This window comes from Typopeltis vanoorti, chromosome 1 (assembly GCF_054136105.1).
Source record: "Typopeltis vanoorti isolate ZY-2024b chromosome 1, IOZ_Tvanoo_1.0, whole genome shotgun sequence".
Lineage (NCBI taxonomy): Eukaryota > Metazoa > Arthropoda > Arachnida > Uropygi > Thelyphonidae > Typopeltis > Typopeltis vanoorti.
The window spans coordinates 113633260-113657191 of NC_143549.1; the positions used below are offsets into that span (position 1 = coordinate 113633260).

The following is a 23932-nucleotide window of genomic DNA, read 5'->3' on the forward strand; positions in this document are numbered from 1 at the left end:
TCTGATGTTGACAGTACCTATTTGTCCTGAATCCAGCTTGTTCTTCACCCAGCTTTTCTTCCACAATTCTTCTCAACCATTTCTCAAGTATACTTGCATAGATCTTGCCAGGAACACTCAGTAGGGAAATGCCTCTGTAATTCTCACATTCAGTTTTATTTCCCTTTTTATATATGGGTACTATGAGAGCTCTACTCCAATCATCGGGAATTCGTCCCTCTGTCCAGGCTTTCTGAATTATGCAGTGCAGCCACTGTAAGACTTTTATACCACCATACTTCAGCATTTCTGGTCGAATATCATCTACTCCTGCTGCCTTTCCACATTTCAAGCCTTTGATGGCTTTTTCTACTTCAAGTATGGATATGTATTCCTGACTGTATGCCTGGTCAGTGATTTTTGTCACTGTGCTGTCATCACTGCTTGTTTCATTTAGCAGTTTTTCAAAGTAATTACTCCATACTTCAAGGATATCTTTTTCTCTCATTTTCATGTCACCTTTATCATCTCTAACTCCTTTTATAGCACTCTTTCCTCCATTTCTAAGCTTCTTCAACCCCCCTCCCTCCACAACAAGGATTACTCTAAATCCATCACCATTCCCTACATCCGAGGCACCTCGGAAAAAATTACCAAAATTTTAAAAAAACATGACCACAGGCCATAAAAAAAATTGGCATCCCTTATCCGCTCCACTAAAGACCAACCACTTCCCCTAGACCTACCTGGTGTATGCCAGGTCCCTTGCAGCTGTAAACTATCTTATTTTGGCCATACAGGCAGGACAGCGAATATCAGAATTTCTGAACACAAGGACTACATCCGTTTTCACAAGTACAGCCATTCTGGTCTTGCAGACCATGCTCTGGATACACCACAGAATATAGTGGAAGAAAGCTACAGTAATACACCATAGCAAATACAAATTCGAAAGACTATTTATGGAATCAGCCTCAGCCCTAAGAAACTCTCCAAACCTCAACAAATTTGGTTGTATGTGACTGCCCCAAATTTGGGAGGCTTACATCAGCAGACCTTCAGCCCAATGGCCAAGAACACCTACTTAGCCCACTAGAGGGCACCATCAGTACTTTTAGGAGAACAGTAGCTTCATCTCTTCATTCTCAGTTACTGTGTTGTAGTGCCTACGTGCACGTGCCTTTTTTTGTAAGCTCCTTTTGAAGATGGCAACGTGATATTGCCGAAATATCAGAAATATTTATTAAAGTATAATTTAATTTATATTCGTATCTACGTTGTTCGATTCCTTAAGTGATTTAGTAATGCATAACGAATGTATGAGCCTGTCTACGAGATCCTTATTATATTCCCATGATTTCTCAATTATTGCCTTAAAGTGAAAATCTGATCTTGACAATCTCTGTTTGGCCTTAAAACAGCTTGTTCTTTTCCAAGCTTCTCCTCCACAATTTTTCTTAGTTGTTTCTCAAGAATACTTGCATAAATCTTACCAGGAACACTCAGTAGAGAATTTCCTCTGTAATTCTCACATTCAGCTTTATTCCCTATTTTAAAGATAGATACTATGAGCTCTCTCTACTCCAATCATCTGGAACTCAACCCTCTGACCATTCTTTCTGAATTATGCACTGTAGCCACTGTAAAACTTTTATGCCTCCATATTTTAGCATTTCAGGTTTGTGATAGTTTGTTCTTCTTCAAATGCAGAGATATATTCCAAATGGCATTCCTGTGGAGTGTTTTCTACCAACATGCTGTCACTGCATGATTCATTTAGCAATTTTTCAAAGTAATTACTCCATACATAAAGAATATCTTTATCCTCAGTTTTCATATCCCCTTTATCATCTCTAATTCCTTTTACAGTACTCTTTCTTCCTCCATTTCTGAGCTTTTTCAATAGTCTCCGGAATATTTTACTAGCTTCCTGATATTTATTTCTTATGTTCTTAAAATCTTCCCATGACTTTTATTTAGCAAATTTTACACAGTACTTTGTTTTCTTATATTTTTCTCTGCATTTCCTAAGAGCACAAGCTGACTTATTTGCCAGGAACTTTCCATATGCTTTCTTCTTTTTCTTGACTGCCTCTTTAATTTCCTGGGTCCACCATAAAGGTTTGATTTTTCTATCCTTGCAAATTACCTCACTACATGCTTCTCTGGCTGAATCAATCAAAGTTTTCTTTAGAGTTTGCCACTGTTCCAAGGTTTGGTTCTTGTTTTCAAACTCTTTCAGTTTTTTTTTAATAATGTTTGTGTATTTGAGTCTACAATTCACATCTGATAGCTGTTCAACTCTGTTTTAAAACTTTTCAATACGAAGTTCAAATTTATCTTGCTTAATACTAAATGATCAATTCCTATTTCAAATCCTCTGTATGCTTTTGTGTCCTGAACCAGTGGGAAAACATCACTGTTGACAATAACATAGTCAATGAGACTTTTCTTCTTTCCATGTGAATTTGTGCACATTTGTGTGTTAGAACATGATGTTGGTAATAATCATAGACTAGTAATAGCTAGTCCATGTCCTGAGCAGAAATCTAGCAGGTACTTACCATTACAGGGAGACATGGCATAGAGAGAGAGAGAGAGAGAGAGAGAGAGAGAGAGAGAGAGAGAGAATGGATGTTGGAAGTAGTAGTGATTGTATCTATGGAGATGATCATCATATAAATGGAATAGATCAGGGTATGGGTGGGGAACTTGAGACTGAGTGGATATATGTGGCAAGCAGTGGTAAAGGTCGTTGGGCAGGTGAGAAAATCACAACCAACAAGTGGCTTAGGTAGGACTGGTTATAGACCTTAAAGTAAACTGCTGTGTTTATTTACAAATGCCAGAAGTATCAGAATTAAGAGAGATAAAATGGTTTCACTGAATGAGTTTATCCACCCCAAAATCATTGGAATAAGTGAAACATGGTGAATGTAGATGATATCTTAACTGGAATAGAAATGGAAGGTACAGTGTTTTTCACAAGGATAAAAATGAGAAAATAGAAGGGGGAATGCTGCTGATGATAGCAGGAAAGTTATGTCCACATAAGGTAGGCATGAAAGAGGAAAATAGTGGCAGTGGTTATGATGCAGTGTGGTGTGAGGTGGTGATTGACAGGAAGACATAATTAGTTGGATGTTGCTATAAGCCAGGGAATGTGGATGGTAGTGATGAAGAAATGTAGAAACAACTTGGGTTAGTGAACAAAGGAAGGGTAATTATTATGGTTGATTTTAATTATGGCAGTATAGATTGGAATGGAGAGATCATTTGGGAATAAGGAAAATGAATTTCTTGAGTTCTTGAGAGACAACTGTCTCAGGCAGCATGTAAAGGAGAGCATGCAAGGATTGAGAGTTTTAGATCTGATCATTTCATCAGAGGATGTAATTATGAGTGGGGTTTCACACTTTCCTCCAGTTGGTGAGAGTGATCATGAAGTGATAACCTAAGTTGTGGCTAGGCATATGCAGACTTCTGTAAAGAAAGGATATATGTGGAAGTACAAGGCTGGTGATTATGACAAGCTTAGGAGACAGCTTGGAGCTATAGCATGGAATGAGGAGTTGAGTGGTAAGGAAATACATGGGAGGCTTGGGGTTAGAACAAGAGATCATCCCAGGAAACTGTATAACGAGGGTGTGAGTAGAGGAGTGAGGATCAGATTCTTTGCATGGAGAATGTTGTTGAGTGGAATGTATTGTCTAAATGTGTTGTGAATGTAGACACATTGAATCAGTTAAAGTCATGGTTGGATGAGCTTTATGTGCAATAGTGAGTATCTCCCATGATGAGTCTCTGACTCCATGGAGGTCAGATGTTAATAATAATAAAAACTTCCCAATCTTCACTTTGATTGAGAAAGAAGACATCTTTGCAAGGGACCAGAATACACAACTTCCATTTGGACAGGAGATGAATTGTCTGCTTCAGCCTTTACAAGTCAGATTTGAACTTGCTAATGGTTGTTTTGCATGTATTGCATGCTTCAGCATACGCTAAGTATGAAGCTGTGACTTACCCAGAGTAGCATTTGGATCAGGAAAGTGGAAACAGTAGTCAACTATGGAAAGGAAGAGTAGAAGTTATGGATGTTATCCCACTTAGTACTTTTGTGGTGCCAAAGGATACAAGATTAGGAGTGTTTGGGAGGGAGGGGGGGGGGGGAGTACAGTTTCTGAGAGAGAGAGGAAACTTGCACAGTATGATAATCCCAGTTATTGAGAGGTGAGTTGATTTCTGTAATATATCTGGAAGGAGATCTAGTTAAAACATCAGTATTGATAAAGTAAAGAGGGTTAACGGGTATTCAGGTTGGTAGTTGTACGATTTGCATTAGGTTATTGCTTATAATAAATACTTCTGCATTTCATCCAGCTTGGCTAATGGCGCTGGAAAAACAAAGTCAGTGGAGTTGTGGACATTAAGATCACCTAGGAAGATGATTTCACTCTTTGGATAGCAACATTTCAGGAAGTCCAGCTTCGGGGGTGGGGGTAGTAAAAGGTGTCAGAGAATTTTGGAATTTGGAAAGTAGTAAATGCAGCAGATGAATGCTTAGACACCTTGTGGCAAAAGGAATTATGCAGTGGGTAATTTGGACAACAGCAAAGATGAACTGTGGTTATTGTACCTGCAGTTTGGATTTCTCAAGAATAGGAAGTATAGTCTAGATATCTATAAGTGACAGTGTATGTCATTTATGTTAGCATTTATGCTGCAGATGTTGTTAAAGCAGTAAAGTGTCTTTTTTTTTGTTATAGGGATTTTGGCATATTTTGTTTGGTTTTTTTCATTTTTATGGGAAGTTTATTTTAATTGCAATAACACTCATTGCTTGTGCATTTCATATGCTGTATATTTATTGTACAGATATGAATCTGGTACGCTGAATGACATATGAGGGAGAGGATGGGGTTCTGGAAAGTTCTGATAAACACCTAGAACAAAAATGATATTAAAGGAACTGATATAACCTCAAAAAAGAACATACAAGGAGGATATAAGAACATAAGTTACTTCATAACTCTGCTACTAGTATGTTCTTTCTTGTGGTTTTATCAGTTGCTTTAATATCATTTTTGTTCTAGGTGTTTATCAGAACTTTTCAGACCCCCACCTTGTTTTTGGGGTTGTGATATGAGGAGGGATCTGGACATAACATCCAATTTACAATATTAACATAATAATCAAACTTCGTGTTACCAAGGAAGCATGAACAGGCTGACTGAAATTCTAATCATGATGATTTTCACTTAGTTTAATTTGTTGTTAGCATTGGAGTGTTTCGTAATTCTCTATATTTGTGAGCCAATAAAAAATGCCATCTTTTTATTTTAGCATATGTATCTTTATTTTAGCATAATTGGCATATTATTTAGAGAATTAACTAAATTTTTCATGATGTCCAACGAGTTAAAAGTGAAGTTATAAGGGGGGAAAAAAAATTCTCACCTGCAGGCCATTCTTTAGATGTAGATGATAATGAATATATAGATAACCCTCGTATAATGCGGTGCTTGTTCAATGCGGTTTCGATAAAAACACGGTCTACAAATTGTATGTTTTTCACAGTGCAACTTGAAAATCAAATTTTATCTTCGTTATGTTTGTGTCTGCCCATGTATATCATGCATTTATATAAAGAGGAAATACTCTTTATCACGCATGTACGTCAAATTGTTTACCGTATAAAGTGTTTTTTTGTTGAAAATTGACTTCGTTTTTCTCCCAGGATGAATATGGATGAATGCAGATGAATCTGAGTTATATTGAAAAAATATGCCAAATGCACGTATATTTCGAAAAATGAAAGATCAGCTCCTGGATTCAAAGTTTTCAAAGATATAATTACTCTACTGTTTTGTAGTAATGCACAAGATGATTACATGACAAAACCAATGTTTATTAACCAATCCTCACATCCTCGTGCTATGAAAGATTAAAATATACACTTTATTTTATTTTGCCTAAAATATTTAAACATTATGCGCAATGAAGTTTACTTACAATTTGTAATTTTTATAATTTTACACTATGTATTTGTTTTATAGTTTATATGTTTTCTTAACTTACACAAATTACATAAATTAAATAAAAATATATTTTTGTTGGATATGTCATTGTTGTTTATATAATTTATAAAAAAAAAAAAAAACAATTTCGGTACCTAACCTTTTTTCTATGTGGTCTGAGTCTTGCATAACGCGGAATTTCTATGGACCCTAACATCCGTTATACGAGGGTTATCTGTATATGTAATCTATATATAATACAAAAAAAAAAAATGATGCAAGATAGGTTATAACATATTCTTAATCAGTGTGGCAAATATATAAAAATCACTAAGATTGCAATGGATGAAATCTGTTCTGTAATGTTATATATAAAGCAAATTATACAGATTCCTTAATATTAAGGAACTGCATAAATCAGTGTTTCTCAAAGTGTGGTACACGTACCCCCCGGGGGGGTACGCGGCAATTTTCGGCTATGCATCATTGACGCATGGAATCATTATTAAGAAAAAAAAGAATTATTTTAAACGTATATATTTCTCAATAAATTATATATTATGTATGAATTCTCCTACTCAATTTGCGAGTTACTATCACCACGACGTTCGCATCCTGGCGATAGTAACTCGCTCCCTATGGTAAACAACGCGCCCTCCCTAACAGCGTCACTATACTGAAGACGCAAGAAAAACAAGCAGTTTTATTGTATCACTGAATAAGGTACAGAGACATTTGCAGTCTGTACAATATATTTCTCAACAAATAGTGCAGTTAGAGACAGCGGGGATAAAAACGGCACTAACTAATGAATCACATCTTTACTCGGACATAAACTTCTGTATAGACTCAAGCAAAAAAAAAAGGTTGGGTCGATTGGTAGAGTCTCTACTACTAATGGCTCAGTTAAGTAAGTTTGAGCGCCTGTAGTAGTTGGAAGGCGACCAATCATTCGATGCTGTTGGACAAAGTCCAAAGACTCATCGAGGGAGAGTCTTTGGACTCCCTGGAGGTGTCAAATAATAATAATAATAAAACCATATGTTGCTGGTGTAACATATGATTTTGCTTGACACCACCCCATCATGAACATGTTAAAACTGAGAAATATATAGTGAATGTGTTTCAGATATTATGGAATTATATATTTTGGCTACAAATACAAAGGAATTTCCTGAATTAACGGATAAAACTCTAAGGTTCGTTTTTCCATTTCCAAGTTCATGTCTATGCAAAGTTGGATTTTTGGCCCTTGTAGATATTAAGACGAAGAAGAGGAACCGCATTATAGATGTCGAACTGCATCTGAGATTGAAATTAAAAACTACAGAGCCCAAAGTTTGCTGAAATTTTATCCCACCATAAGAAATTTCACTTCTCTCATTGATGATAAATTATTTAAATTAAGTAAAAATTTATAGTATCTTTATAAATTTTATTCAGTTAAAAATAAATCATAATTTTTGTTTACATGAACATATAAATTCAAATAAAATACACATTTACAATAAAATTATTTTATTTATTTATTTATTATTTTGATAAGAGGATACTTGGCAATAATGGAAACTTAAGAAGGGATACGCAGATATCTGAAGTTTGAGAAACACTGGCATAAATGAACGAAATTTTACATAAGATTCTTAAATTGTTAATCTTATAAATATCACCAATGTAAAAATTAGAATGTGACTTGAGATTTATATTTATAAAGTGCAGTTTATTATTATTATTATTATTATTTTAGCGTCTTTTCAATGGAGATAGTGGACTTACTTCATGAAATATTGGATGAAGCATCCAAAAATTCTCCTTCTTGTGCAGTAAGACTTTATTACACATCAAGGAATATATGCGACCTCTATTGTGATGTAGTCCCCATTTATCATAAGGATAGCATTACAAATCTACCTCACCAAACAGGTATTTTGATTTTGTGTTCTGTGAAAATTATATCTTATGATTGATCTCACATCTTTCTGAATCTATTCGTATATTTGATTCATATATATGTGTTTGTGTGTGTGTCAAATTAAAAAACTAAATCGGTTTTCAGTATTGTAGATCAGTTTAATTTTTTCAAGAACACACAAATATTACATAATTTTAATTGCAAGTGGCAAGGATTAGCTTCACTGGGGGATGCAACGCATCATCATCAAATTACTGATATGTGCTCTGGAGGTGGGGATATGAGGATAATACTTCTTGAGAAGTTTACTTCTGTGAGGACTCTAATATTGCTTGATCTTATTTTGGTCTTCAAAGCCACTTCTTACTCTATCACTACACAAAGGACTTCCTCTGAGCCATCTCATCATTAAATCTGCCATATTGGAAAAAAAATTTACTATTATTTTGCTAACCTTTCCTCTCTATTCTGTTTAAGTGACCATGTCACTTTTGATTAACTCTTTTCACACATTCCTAAATGTTAACAATATCAATTCTGGTAGAAAGTCTTATGCGTTCATCATCATCATCACAAACCATGGGCTCGCTGCCCGTTGGTATCCGATACCTCCTTCACTATCTTCTTCTACCTTTCTTTGTCCAGTGCACAGTGTCGCAGTTTCTGTACACCCATTCCACACCAGTCCTTATATCGTCTATCCATTCTCTGTATGGTCTACCTCTTCTGTTTAAACCATCCAAAATACCAAACATAAATGTCTTTATCTTCCGGTGTTCACTCATTCTGTAGATGTGTCCAAATAATTGCAGCTTCCGTTTTATAATCTTTTGCATTAGATTCTCTTTTAGTTGTATCTTCTGATAGAGCTCTTCACATTTGTGATTTTCTGTACCCATCCTATTCTTAGAATCTTCCTGTAACAAGTTCTTTCAAATGCCAAAATTATTTTTCTTGATTCCTTATTTATTACCCACGTTTCAGATCCGTACAGTACACCGCTGAAGATGCATGTTTCCAATACTCTTAGTTTTTGTTTGCAGACTGATCACTTTACTTTTCCAGATGTTATCCATGGCTTTCAGATTTGTTCTTCCCTTTGCAATCCTGATCTTTATTTCTTTTTTACAGTCCAAATCATACCTCATTTTACTTCCCAAATATGTGAATTGTTCTACATTATCTATATCAATTCCATCCACTTGTATCTTTTGTTTCATGTTCTGCTCACCGAATACCATTGTCTTTTTTTTTTTTTCCAAGTTTGTAAGTCCAAATCTCTTCCCTTCCTCATTTAATAGTTTCAGTGTTGTTTGTAGTTCTCTTTCATCTTCTTCAATAATAACAATGTCATCTACAAATCTCAGATTGTTAATTCTCATTCCATGTACAGATATTCCTTTTGCATCTTCCTTCAGTTTGTCCATTACGCTTTCTAAATGTGCGATGAAAATGCTTGGTGATATTGGGTCCCCTCTGTCTAGTACCTCTGCTTGTTCTAAACCATTTCCCCAAATCATCACCTATTCTAACTTCTGCAACTGCATTCTGATAAATATCTTTTAATATAGCTATTATTTTTTTTATCAATTTCATAGGATTCCAGAACTGCTAATGTCACTTTCTGGTCAATACTGTCAAATACTTTCTGAAAATCAACAAAGCAAGTATATATGTTTCTGTTTTTTCTCCTAACTTTCTCTGTTATTAACCTGATTGTCAAAATCTGTTGAATTGTATCTAGTTCTATCCTTCCTAAATCCTGCTTGCTCGTCTGCAAGGTATGCTTCCAATTGTGTTCTCAATATTTCTGTCAATATTACTTTACCAACGTGACTTGTCAAGGCATTTATTCTATAATTTTTACATTCTAGCTTATTTCCTTTCTTGTATAATGTCACTAATATTGATTTCACCCACTCCTCTGGCATTTTCCCTTCTTTCCATACCATATTACATAGTTGGTGCATTTCTGTAACCATACTTTCACCACTATATTTAATCATTTCTCCAGTGATGTTATCGTTACCAGGACTCTTGTTGTGTTTTAGCCGTCCTATTGCTTTTTCTACCTCTCTTAAAATATCCATATCATGCTCATTACCTGGTGGTGATATCTGCTTCAATTCTTCAGTCAGTTTCCCAATGCTATCTAAATCTAATTTTTCTTCATATAACTCAGTACAGTATCTTGTCCACTGCTGTACAATTTTTTCTTTATTCATCACTACTTTGCCTTTTTCATCTTTAATTGTGGTCTGTTTTGGTTGCCATTTTCTACTAATGATTCTGATCATTTTGTATACCTCCCTTGTTTTATGCTCTCCATAGTACTGTTCTATATTGTTGCATTGGGCTTCTAACCATTTCATCTTATCCATTCTGACAGCTTTTTTCACCTCATTACACTTTCTTCTATATTGCTCCTCTATTTCTACTGATGTATCCCTTCTTATCTTTAACGTTCGTTTCTCCTGTACTAACTTCAGTGTTTCTTGTCTAGTCCATTTCTTCTTGATCTTCTCTTCTTCTTCTGGTACTGTTTCTTCAACTGCATCTTCTATCGACACTCATCTGACCGATTCACTCTTAGATTCGAGTTTTTTTTCTTTCTCTACACTTCTAAGTTTCTCTTCTAACACTGTTCTGTACCTTTTTCCTATTTCTGCTTCACTTATTCTTGCTGTATCTCTTCTATTCTGATGTTGGGGTTTATATTTCTTTTTAATTTCAACTTGATGTTTGCAATCACTATATGGTTCGAGTCTATATCCGCTCCTTGAAAAGTTCGACACTGCTGTACTGATGTTATCCATCTTCTTTTAATCATAATCATATCAATCATATTCTTTGTTTTCCCATCATTTGATTGCCACGGCTATTTTCTACACTCCTTTTGTTGAAATCTTGTGTTACAGATCATCATCTTGTGGTCCACAACAAATTCTAACAATTTTTCACCTCGTTCATTTCTTTCTCCGAAACCATATTTTCCCATGATTCTTTCCCAACCATCATTATGCATATATCTGGACTATTGATATGTTAAATGGTTTTGCTTGAAATCTTGCTACTGTGATTCGTTCATTGTCTGGTTTGTAGCCTAACAGTGCCTCTTGAGCTCTTTTGTTAAGATGGAAGCCAACTTCTGATGATGGACAGATGATGTCCATCTCATCTCTGCCAATCCTAGTAATCACACCAATATCTCTTCATTTCCTCACAAAGTAATTCTAATTTTCCTGACATCCAGAGTGTCTGCACATTCCAAATTCCTACTGATAACAGTTCCGTTAGTTTCAGTTTCTGTTTCCTTTCGGTATCCCACTTTTCAATCCAACCCTGATCGCTTGATTGGTATCAAGAAACTTGTTGATCTGTGCGATGTTTGAGCCAGCATGTTTTACCTGTTGATCCTATAGACATCAGATAACAATCGTGTTTTTTCTTTACAGTCAGAGCATCAACACTCATCTGACTGACCCTCCTCCTTTACATCGGTTATTCATAACTATTATTTTTCAGGAAACTACAACATATACTCAATATTATTTATGTTAACTTTAATTAATACTTCTGATATTTCAGAATTGTTACATTGCCATCCTCAGGGATCACAAACAATGATATGTGCACACAGGCAATAACACTTGGTGAATGAAACTGAAGAAAGGCAACCAAAGCCAGGCCTAGAGTCTTAAATGGCACCCCCTGGGTTGTCTTGGCCATTGGGCTGAAGGTTTGAGGATGAGTGCTTTCCAAATTTGGGGCAGTTTCACGAGATCTCCCTGAGAAACCCAGAGTTTCTCAGGGAGATTCCAGGAATAGCCTCTCATATTTGCATTTGCTGCAGTGCAATAGAGTGGCCTTCTTCCATTGTATTCTGTGGTAAGTGACTTTTCATTGGAGAAAATGGGTTTGGGTTATACAATATTAGCATGGATAAGAGGATGGTGACTGACAGATATCAAAAAGTGGTATACAGGGGATCTGAGTCTGCAAGGTTTAAGGTAACAAGTGGTGTACTACAAGGATCAGTGCTTGGTCCACTGTTATTCAATCTGTACATTAATGATATTGGGAAAGATTTGACAAGCGACACACAGTTATTTGCTGATGACACAAAGATGGATAGGGTAATCAGGAATGCTGCTGATTTGCAGTACTTGCAGAATGATTTGAATAGGCAGGAATTGTGGACAAGGGAAAATGGGTGTCAGTTCAATGCGATTAAATGTAAAGTCATTCACTTCGGCATGATTAGATATCCAATGTTGTATTATATTGGTGGGATTAGGCTAGAAGAAACTGATGAGGCTAGGGATCTTGGAGTGTTAATAGATAGGAAGTTGAAGTTCAGGGACTACGTGGACAAAGATTGCAAATACAACTCAAAAGATAATTGCAATGCTGAAACGAACATTCACATGTAAAGATAAGGATGTTATTTTGCCTCTTTACAAGGCCTTGATAAGACCTCACTTGGACTATTGTGCGCAGATCTGGTTTCCTGGTTTCCGTTGTTATTCTGATATATTGGAGAGAGTACAAAGGAGAGTGTTAAAAATGATATCAGGATTGTGGAATACTGATTATGAAGACAGATTGAGAATTTGAGCAAACAGGAGAAAGAGGGGTGATATGATTGAGACTTACAAACTTCTGAAAGGGTCATACAGAATTTCAATTGATGGAATTTGTCAATTTATGGAGGGTGGGGAAAGGACAAGAGGGCATCCTTGGAAGCTGAGAATTGCCTTGCACTCACAACTGGATTGCCTTTGGATGTTGTGAGTGCAAGCAATGGGAATTAATTCAAGACTAAGTATGATAGCTGGTGTGTGTAGTATGTGACCTCCCTTGATGAGTCTCTGACTCCCTGGAGGTCTCTCTTAATAATAATAATAATAATAAAGTATCCAATCATAAGTACAGCCTGATATGATTGAGACTTACAAACTTCTGAAAGGGTCATACAGAATTTCAATTGATGGAATTTGTCAATTTATGGAGGGTGGGGAAAGGACAAGAGGGCATCCTTGGAAGCTGAGAATGAAGGCCGTCAAGAAAGGTGTGAGGGCTAGATTTTTCTCTCAGAGGGTGGTGCGTGGTTGGAATGGATTGCCTTTGGATGTTGTGAGTGCAAGCAATGGGAATTAATTCAAGACTAAGTATGATAGCTGGTGTGTGTAGTATGTGACCTCCCTTGATGAGTCTCTGACTCCCTGGAGGTCTCTCTTAATAATAATAATAATAATAATAAAGTATCCAATCATAAGTACAGCCTGCATAGATAAATAGTATTCTTTTGCTGTTTATCCATGCATGAGTTTTTTTTTAATTTTTTAATTGCATTTCAACTAAGTATATTCACAGTATGTAAGTACAGCATTCCTTTGCTGTTTATCCATGCATGATTCTTTTTTAATTTACCAAGTATATATTAAGATTATATAAATTAATTTTAGTTAATTTATTAATTTTAAAATGACTATATTAAAAAAAATAGTTTTCAGATGTTGCTCATTTTTAAAATATCATATTTCAGAGGTTTATTGAATATGTGCTTTTGGAATGACTTTCACTCAAAAATAAAAAAAAAAAGCTAACACTTAAAATACTAGATTTTTGAGGAATATGTTTATATATTTTTCTGTATGTAATTGATTCCTTAATCCTTGCTGCCAAGGGATGAAAAAATTACAATTGCTGATTGTAGATATATTTTCTTTTATAAGAATTGTTCTGATAACCCATTGCTTGCCCATTCCAGATTATTTATTTATTCTGCTTAGTCATGTATGCAGCCTTTGTTTTAGCATTCTATTTAAAGAGTACATTAATTTTGAATACTGGCTTTCTACAGTAGGGGATTTTCATAAAAAATAAATAAATAAATAATGTTGTAGTAACATTGTTACTTCTTCATATACATTAATAGTGACTATTTAACAGTTTTTTTTTTGTTATTATTATTATTACCCAAGATTCCATGGAGTTAAACACTCATCTAGGAGGTCCTTTTATCATACACACAGCTCATCATACTGTGCTTTAAACATACCCAAATTCTCTGCAGACACCACACTCTCAGGCAAGGCATTCTAATCATTCACAACTCTGCATGAAAAAAATCTGCTTTTCACTCCCCTACTCACACCCACCCTCTTTATACAGTTTCCAGGGATGATCTCTGGTTTTCCCCTGATCTCCCACTATTTTCTGTAGAACCTCTCCAGCATTGATCCTATAACAACCCTTTACTAACTTGTAGGTCTCTATCATATCTCCCCCTCTTTCTCCTATCCACTAGACTCTGTAAATTGCATTTTCTCAACCTTTCCTCATGTTCGACATTCCAGAGGTCAGAAATTACCTTAGTCAGTCACCTCTGGACCCTTTCCAACATCTCTTCGTCCTTTTATAAACCAGGTGACCATATCACCTCTATCTCACACCATACTACCTCAAAACTACTGGCCTATTTCCCTCTTGATTCTCTACTTTGTATGGAGATATAACTCTTTCTCTATCATCAATAGCACTCCCCCTTCCTTTTTACCCCTTCTATCCTCACGAAACACATCATACCCTTCCATCTCTATTCCTGTCAGGATGTCGTCCTCATCTAACCATGTCTAACCATCTCACTTATTCCAACAATTTTTGGGTGAACAGACTCAATTAGTGCAACCATTTCATCTGCCTTGTTTCTTACACTTCTGGCATTTGTATACAAACACAACAGCTCATTTCTGGATCTACAGCTAGTTCCACTGATACCGCTCATTCGATGTGATCTCTCCATGCTCGACTGGGGCCATTTCCCCTTCTGCTTATTCATTTTAGAACCCTCTTCAATTCCAACTCTTTCCTCTTGATCCCAGGTCATTCCATTCCTTTCCTGTCTACACATGATCTCACATCCTCTTGGAGCATCCACCTTTCTCACGCTGTGTACCCCTGTTCATCTTGCACACCCATTCTCTCATTTTCCATACTATTGCCACTAACTTCCTCATTCATAACCACATCTTCAATCTCTCCTGTCCTACTCTTCTGCTCTTCCACATCACTTCCCACTTGATCTGATTCATTCTCTGTACTCACTTCTCTATGGTGTGAGTCACTTCTCTCCAAGTGACTCACACCATAAACACTCAAATGTAGTCCATCGCTCCCATATAGTTCACTTTGTCCTTCAAACTCATTCCACATATTAACAAACTGTGTGGAATAAAATCACACATTTCAGCCAACATATTCATAATCCTTGCTCTCCACTTTATCTCACCACAGTCATACCTAGGCAACACGCTTACTACCCTTCCTGTCACACTATTCTCTTTTATCCGTGTAAACAGCCTCCTGATATCCATTCTGACATGCTCTTTGTCAAGGCATTCGTACCTATTAAAACCATCAACTCCTTTTCTCGTTCCCTCCTCATATCCAATGTCTCAATCACTCTACTCATTTTTACTGCCTGGAAAACATACCTTGCGCATCCTCTCATCCTTCTTCTTCAAGTGTCATCCCTTAGAAGGAGGCTGGCAACCATGTCACGGAACCTTTTTCTTTCTTTTGCTGCTCTGGAACGTTTATGGTAATTCAAGCGAGTCCAGTCCTTAATGTCTTCAAACGACATTCTCCTCTTTCTTTTTCCATCCAATTTCCCTTCTAATATTAATTTCTGAATGCCTTCTTGTCTAGTTAGATGTCCAAAATATTTAAGTTTTCGCTCTTTAATTATTTTCATTAATGTTCTTTTCATTTTTTCTTTCTTTAAAACATCTTCGTTTTTCATTTTCTCTGTCCATGGTATATTCAACATTCTTCTGATGGTCCACATTTCGACACATACAACGGCACTCGCTTGTCATTCGTTAACTCTTTCATACCTATTTGATTTGTTTTAATGATTTTCACCTGAATTTTCTTAATTTCACTCTGCATCCATTTCATCTCTTGCCTCATCCAGCCCAGTTGAACTTTCGAATCTCACGTCACATTCTCTCTATCATTCAATCTTTCTAAGTGGGAGTCAAACTCTCGACTCCCACTTCACACTTTCACTCTCATTCATCCTTTTGAGTTTCTGTACTTTTGGTCCATGCATCCAACTTTTGCTATCATTGATTCTTTCCATCTTTCCGACTTTTGAACCTTTCGTCATTCTACTTCCAGTTTCTTTCATTCTCTCAATTTCGTTGCCTTCTGCCACATTCGCCTCACTTTCATTCTTTTTTACCATCCATTACGGTTTTCAGATCACTCGTTTTCTTTTTCAATGATTTTTTTTAACAATTTTTTGCTTTTCTTTCACACCATGCTTCTTTTTCGAACGAGCACTCATTCTTCCCATGACATTCTCGCTACTAACACTTTCTGTCATCAAATTCATATTAGCACTCATCAAATCCTCGTTTATCTCACACTTCACGCATACCCTCCTTCTATCAGCCCTAAATATCCACAAATCATCTATGTAATCAAAAGAATACATATAGCACACCTCGCACTTTACAAAACGACTGAAGTCTAAGTTAAAGTCATGCACTGATAAAGCCACTGCCATCTTTCCTTTGCCAGTTACTACTCTAAGGTCTAATAACAATGAATTTGTAATTAAGTTTAAGCAAAATATCCCACGCACTAATAATACTAGTAGCTCACAACTTTTATAGCAGCTCTTAAATTATTTCTAGAATAACTTATCTCAATCTGGAGCTCGTCTTACACACCACCGCTATGGTTGCCTCACAAGCGCCATCTCCATTAAAAAAAAAAAAGGAAAAAGAAATAATGGCATAGTAACATTGTTACTTCTTCATAAACTTTATTAGTGGCTTTATTTCACAATGTGTTTTTTTGCTATTCATTATGTTAACTTATCTTTAATATATGGTAGAACAATAGACATGCTCTTCAAAAATATCATTATAACAAAATGATGCACGATAATGAATTACAGAAGAGTTTATGGCCTAAGAACCAACTTGGTTCCTATAGAACCAACACTGTTTAAAGCTCACTATTGCAAACAGTAAAGGCTCAAAATGGTTACGATAGCAAACTGAATTGTGACATCATAGTAAATGATATTATAAACAGTAGACAAAGGAAATGATAGGAAAGTATATATTGACAACAGAACACAAAGGAAAATTGCAGGAAATAACATAAATCATGCGAAACAAAAGAAATATGGAAAAAAATTTGTTAAATAAAGAAATTTCTAGAAATAGAAACAAAAGAAATTATGGGAAACAGAACAAAGTAAATGGCAGGAAATCATACATAGATGACAGAACACTAAGGATTTACAGAAACCATACATAAAGCACATAATGACAACATGAACAAGCACAAATGCAAGCAGTAATGGGAGACAAGAAAGAAAGAACAAGCCGAATATGAAATTATAAAAATTAAAATCCATAAACATTTAAATTTTGAAATGTTATGCTGGCTTAAGTTAATATCATTTACCTAAAATCTTCATAATAAACTAAATGTGTACAAAATGTACCATTAAAATGAAAAAATTAGGTCAAAATTCTGAATTCCTGATTTCGAAATTTTTTGGATAAAGAATCTTTCAAACACAAAATGAGCTGTTATCCAAACAAATTTCATAACTTCGAATTAAAGAAATGCTGTATGTTGCGAAATACTTTTTTAATTTACAGTTCTAAGAAAACAGTATCAAATTATGCCAGCTATATATCATCGAATCTGTCCAGTTAGGAAGTTGACATTCACACAGTTAGCTGTGTCAGTTTCTTTTCCCTCTCCCCTCAGGTCTGACTCATGCAGACTAATGTTCATCAGTTATCAAGTTGAATGGCTGCTGAAGTTTCCAGGTTATTTTTTATTTTAATGGAGCAAATTGTACATACAGCATGATTTAAATTAAAGTACTATTATTCAGAGCAATCTGTAGAGGGAGAACCAGTAGACAAAATACTCTCAAACTTGATGGGTACCCTAACTAGATCATGGGAAAGAGATTTTGACAATAAAAAAAAATGTTCAAATATGACACTTGAGCTGGAGAAAATTACATTAATGTGAATCAGGTGGTATGTGATTATGAAATCATTCAGACTCAGTGACAAAGAAAGTTATTCAATGATTTTTATTTCACTCATTTCCTCAAATAATGTGATACAAAAATAAAAAATAATAATATTACATATCACATAGAGCTTGACATGCTGCAAGGAGCTGTCAAGATCTGGACGATTGCTATGGGTTCAGTGTGTTGGCTTTGTACAGGATCAGTAGCTGATACTACTGTACAGCATTGTCTACAGTGGAATGCAACTGATCTGTTGAAAGTTTTGCACATGACATGCAATTTTGTTTTTCAAATCTGCCAGGTGAAGAGCTTTGCCCTAATACACCATCCTTTTGACTAACCCCAAAGACAAAAGTCACAGGGCTTAAGGTATGGTGAATGCAGTGGCCATTTCATAGAAAATGAATGACTGATTACTCTATCCTCTATAAAATGATGACACAATAATTGTTGAACTTCACATCCTATGTGTGTGTGTGTGGGGGGGGTGCCCCATCTTTCATCAACATTGTGTTCAGGCACTGTTTTTGCTGCAGTTGTGGGATGACAAAACTGCTCAACATGTCTGATAATGTTCAGCCATGACCTTGTAGGTCACACATACGGTTCAATTGATTTCTTTGAAGAAAAGTGCCCTGATAATGAAATTAGCCTTAAATGCTTCATACTGTGACCTTTAGTGAATGTAAGGTAACTTGATGAAATGCATGCCGATTCTCTGTAGCCCAAATGTGGCAGTTTTGAATGTTTACTGTTCCAAACATGAAAATATGCTTCATCATTCCATAGGATGTTCCAAGGCCAGTCCTCATCCACTTCCATGTGTGCCAGAAATGTTACAGATGTGCCAGATAAAGCAAACCTTTATCTGGCACATCTCCTGTTTTTAACTCTTGACTGTAGCTGAGTTGATATGGGTAGCATTGCACTGTTTTGTGCAAAGTTCTCCATACTGTTGTGTATGGCAAATCTGTCTTGCTATGTATGTGCACTGCATGAACCTACAACATTCTCATTTGACTGCTCAACAACTACAGTTACATCTTCAGTTATTGGTAGAATTTCAGATTTATGTCCTCTTACTGGTTGGACTGTCAAACTGCCTGTCTCTTCAAATCAACAAACCATGCACTGCATTTGGTGTCACTGAACCGGCATGCATTTCATCAAGCTGCTGCAGCATTTTTCCCATTCCTGTAGAAACACTTCATAAGCAAAGCACATTCAGGTAAAGTGAGACCCATCACACTAGTCTAATGACTGTAGAGTCAGTCTCATGCCATCGTTTATATTGCCGTACTGTCACATGGTATGCAAAATTCACCATCTTTTCTCACTCATAGTACAATAACTCCCCCGCCGACTTATGTAAATTCGCAGTTACATAATAAATCTCGAAAATGTACTAGCACGTACGAACATGTTTGCGGCTTTTGCGTCTTTGACATCCATTGCAGTATGCAATGACATAATGTTAACTAGACTCGGCATTCACAGCAAATGTAACGAATAGTAACAGGCAGTGACAGGTTACTGGTAAATGCCGAGAGCAGCAGGGGGGGCAAGTGCGCAACATTCAAACTGAAACCTACCAATTAGAAATAAGGACTCCATAAACAATTCCTCTTTTCCCCGACCTGTCAGTAGGCCATGCCTCGCACGGTTAGTTTAGTCACTTGCTTATTGCCGTTAGTGTTCATTGTTTATTTACCCGTAAAATGGATTCGAAACGCAAAACCAAATGCGCTGGTAATAAATCTAAAAAAACAAAGGTCTGCAATTACTTTAGAAGAAAAGTTGAAAATAATTCTTATGTATGAAGATAGGAAAATTATATCAACAATAGCTCGGGATATAAATCGACCTATTTTGACAGTGAATACAACAGTGAAGGATAAAGTTCGCATTTTACATACTTTTATAGTTTATATCCGAGTAAATACTGCTGCATGATGTTTCATTTATAAAATAATACTGTGTAAATAATATACATATCTGTATATATATACATACATATAATAATAATAAATATTGCAGTTTCTTACGAAGCTACACTTAAGCAATTTACAAATTCGACTTATGTAAAATTCAAGTTACATAAAGTTTATGGAATGCATTACTTACGTAACCCTTTTTTTTATTGTCAAAAACTATCCTATGATCTGGTTAGGGTACTTACCAAGTTTGAGGGTATATTGTCTACTAGTTCTCTCTCTCTCTCTCTACAGATTGCTCTGAATAGGGGTACTTTAATTTGAATCACCTGTATTTAGTTTATTATGAAGATTTTGGGTAAGTGACGTTAATTTAAGCCATCATGACATTTCAAAATATAAACATTAATTTTGGATTTTCATTTTTATAATTTCATACTCCACTATTTCATTCTCTCGTCTTCCATTATTGCTTGCATTTGTACTTTTTCATGTATTAATTTTGTATGCTTTATGTATGGATTTTGTCAGTCCTTTGTGTCAGTGTACAGTTTCCTGCAATTTCCCTTGTTCTTTTTCCCACCATTGCATCTTTGTTCTGTGATTCCTTTTATTTCTCACAATTTCTTCTTTTTTTTATTTCCTGTGACTTCCTTGTTCATTTTTTTTTTTTTTTTTTGTGATTTGTGTGTATGTGTGTGTTGTTTCTCATGATTCTTTTTGTTCTCTTTCCTATAAAATAAAGGAAATGGAGTGGAAGATCAGTATTTTTTTCCCAAAATCCACTATATCAAACCTTACATTATAACAAACTGTTCCCTAGGGGTTTGCTATGCAAGCATCTGCTGTGTATTTAATGGATTTGAATGACTTTTCCTCTATACTGTAAGAGAAAAGTCTTTATACAGTTTTTGTGCTAATATTATAAGGGAATTAAATATAATGTTTTTATAGATTTTTTATGTTAAAGTAGACTAATTTTTCATTAATTTTACTTTTATTGTAGCTTTGCATCACAATAACTGTATGTATTTTGCTCATCAACTTCTTACCTTGGGTCATCAGTACCAAAATAGTCTTCCATCAGCACTGGATAACTGTTGCATAAGCTTTGTTGATTTTGTACCTCGATTAAGAAAACTTGGAACAGAAGCTTTCTTAGCACAAATGAGGAAACAAAAACAGCAGTTATTGGAAATTATAAAGGATCAATCTAGTAAGTGTTAGTACATTCATATAATTGTCATTATTATTATTATTATCTACTTTTCAACAGGAATAAGTCTCCATGATGGCAATTATAGGAACTCCACAAATTACCCAAATTCATTCATATTTTTGATTTATATATCGATGTACGTAAAGCTATTGTTAAATGTGTTCAGTCAGTTTTTGTGTATAGAACCATATTGTTACACCCTGAATTGTTGAGTGAGATCGACTCCAGTAGGGGGGGGGGGAGAAAATAAATTGAAGAAGGTGTCGATAGGGGCCATGCAGATAAAAGGGTTAGGAACCCCCCCCCCACACACACACACAAGGCTTTTATCCTCAGAGTTTATTCACGAAATCTTTGTATAGGTAACATGTGGTTTTCCTGAGTGACGGCATAGGAGTTATCTCCGTCTGACACAACAAGGAAACAATGTGTGCGGGAATTCTATTCCGTATTTCTATTGCAAGAGACGAGGAACGGCGTATAGTTACAAGAAGGAAGAAATTGTCTATGTATCTCCTCATCCAATACTCGTATCGAGGGAAAGAAAATCCATACAGAAATCCGTGCACGTGATGAGTTCCATAGTGATAGAATAGAAGATCCTGTGTGTGTCCTTTATTCAAGCACGAAAGGTATAGATCGTGAAAACCAGGGTTCGTCCTAGAAAGGTACTGTAAAATCTTGTATCAATTGAAATCGCATATAATTGCAATCATACAGTCGAAGATATAATAGGACTTTAGTACAAATCAGAGTAGAATGAGAGTAAACTAGTTTATATTATTTGATGAGCATTCATGTGCTAGAGATTTATGTATGCGCATGGTATTTCATATAAGAGTGTCTTAAAGGTCAAATGTATGTATGGGCATAGCGTAAGGATAGTTTAACCTATGTTGTTTTGTAAGTTAGATAAAGTAAGCTGAATTTTAACATTAATATCCATGGTATTATAGCAATATAGAGCATTCTGACTATTATAAGGTTAAGTAAAGTGTTAATTTGTTCCAGGATTATATGTGTATATTTATATGTATAAAGTCTGTTATGATGGCATGATCGCAAATTTCCACATAGGATTTTGCCCTAATACTTGTATTTTGCTCGTGTAATTTTATTCTTAGCATTGAATTGTGTTTTATATAATAGAAATTGAATTGTACCATGTTTAAGATCGTAAATAAACTTTTGTTCATTAATAATACAGTTGTCTGAAATTGCTGCCTAATGCACCACTTGAAAAAACCTACAAACCTAATCACGCGGGAAATTAATGTGTTAAATTATGAGATAAAGGGTCACGACTGCTTAATAGTTTCACACTCAGACATATTTTTGTAATTGCTCCTTGTTTTCGAATTATATATCTTAAACTAAATGTCCTGAAAGGTGCAGTATAATATAAATATTAGGGACACTAAGGGGACAAAAAGCTTAAATATTTGAATTTTACAATATCTCGTGCATAGTTAAGTTTTGAATAAAGATAAAATTAGAGATTCACTTGAAATGATAAAGGAAAGTAGAGTAATCGTAGATAGGGACACAACAATATGCAGTATAACCGCTACTCTGTGCTAAACCAATATATATGTAGATTAGTTTATACACATTCACTGGATATTATCTTATCTTCCTCCTATTGATTAATTTTAATGGTATAGATGAGAACACAGACTGATAAGAAAATAACTATTTATTAATTTATTGCTGATATTTTGCTGGTATTCTATCCAGCATCTTCAGAACACAAAAACAGTTTGTCACAGTATGCGAGATAACCACAGTCCAGTATAACAATGGGACTAGTTTGAACAATTGTAGTGTACAACACAAAGACTGAAGTCCTAATTAGGTGCCATCTATGTTGGGGGAAAAAAAAAAAAAAAACTGAGAGCAAAAGCAGGTAATAATTTGGTCTTAAGATGACTATCTCCCAAATCTTTGGCAAATTTATACAGCCATACTTGTTGAGGTTTGGAATATGTTTCAAGGATTCTGTTGATCCCAAGAACAACCTCTCTAACTTGTAAAAGCTTCTGTGCAGCACTTCTGATAAAATAGCCTGTGTACAGATCCTTGTGGTATGCTAATGTAACCGTCCTTCTCTCAGACTCAGTATTGCCATACATCACTTTCTGATACCTTTCAGTCAATCATTCTCCTAATCATGTCAGATGTTTATCATACATACTCATCTCTCTTTCTCTCTCTCTCGCTGAGTTTGTATAACAACCTCAGATGTAGAATCCTCATATGCCTTGGCAAAATCTTGAAGCATTATGGTATTTTCCTTATCCAACTATCCTGTCACCATTGTAAAACCAAACATGATAAGTTATGGAATTACTTGAGCTTGGTAAGTGCAAGAAGAATGATTGTTATGGGAGATTTTAACTACAGCACTATAAGCTCCGCCATGAGATCCTTAGGGGTCTCATGCCAGTCCCAAGCCTGGATAAAGGAGGAGGGTCGGTCAGATGAGTGTCGATGCTCTGACCATAAAGAAAAAACATGATTGTTATCTGATGCCTATACAATCAACAGCTACAACATGCCAGCTCAGGCATCGCCCGGATAAACAAGGTCCCCGATACCTATCAAGCTATCGGGGTTGAATCGAAAAGTGGGATACCGAAAGGAAACTGAAACTAACAGAACTGTTATCAGTAGGGACGTGGAATGTGCGGACACTCTGGATGTCAGGAAAAGTAGAACTATTTCGTGAGGAAACGAAGAGATATTGGTGGGATATACTAGGATTGGCAGAGATGAGATGGACAT

The 23932-nt window shown here is 35.6% G+C and overlaps 1 protein-coding gene across 4 annotated transcripts in view; it reads left to right on the plus strand.

Moving 5' to 3' along the window:
- Zw10 (Zeste-white 10 kinetochore protein) overlaps positions 1-23932 on the plus strand; it is a 215599-nt gene that overhangs the window by 131974 nt on the left and 59693 nt on the right. For 3 of the 4 annotated variants that reach the window (XM_090392861.1, XM_090392868.1, XM_090392877.1), the window contains 2 exons: positions 7747-7922; positions 20936-21151. In XM_090392861.1, coding sequence (XP_090248987.1) covers positions 7747-7922; positions 20936-21151 — 392 coding nt within the window. The remainder of the gene's footprint in view (positions 1-7746; positions 7923-20935; positions 21152-23932) is intronic. The other variant, XM_090392885.1, reaches the window with a different exon arrangement.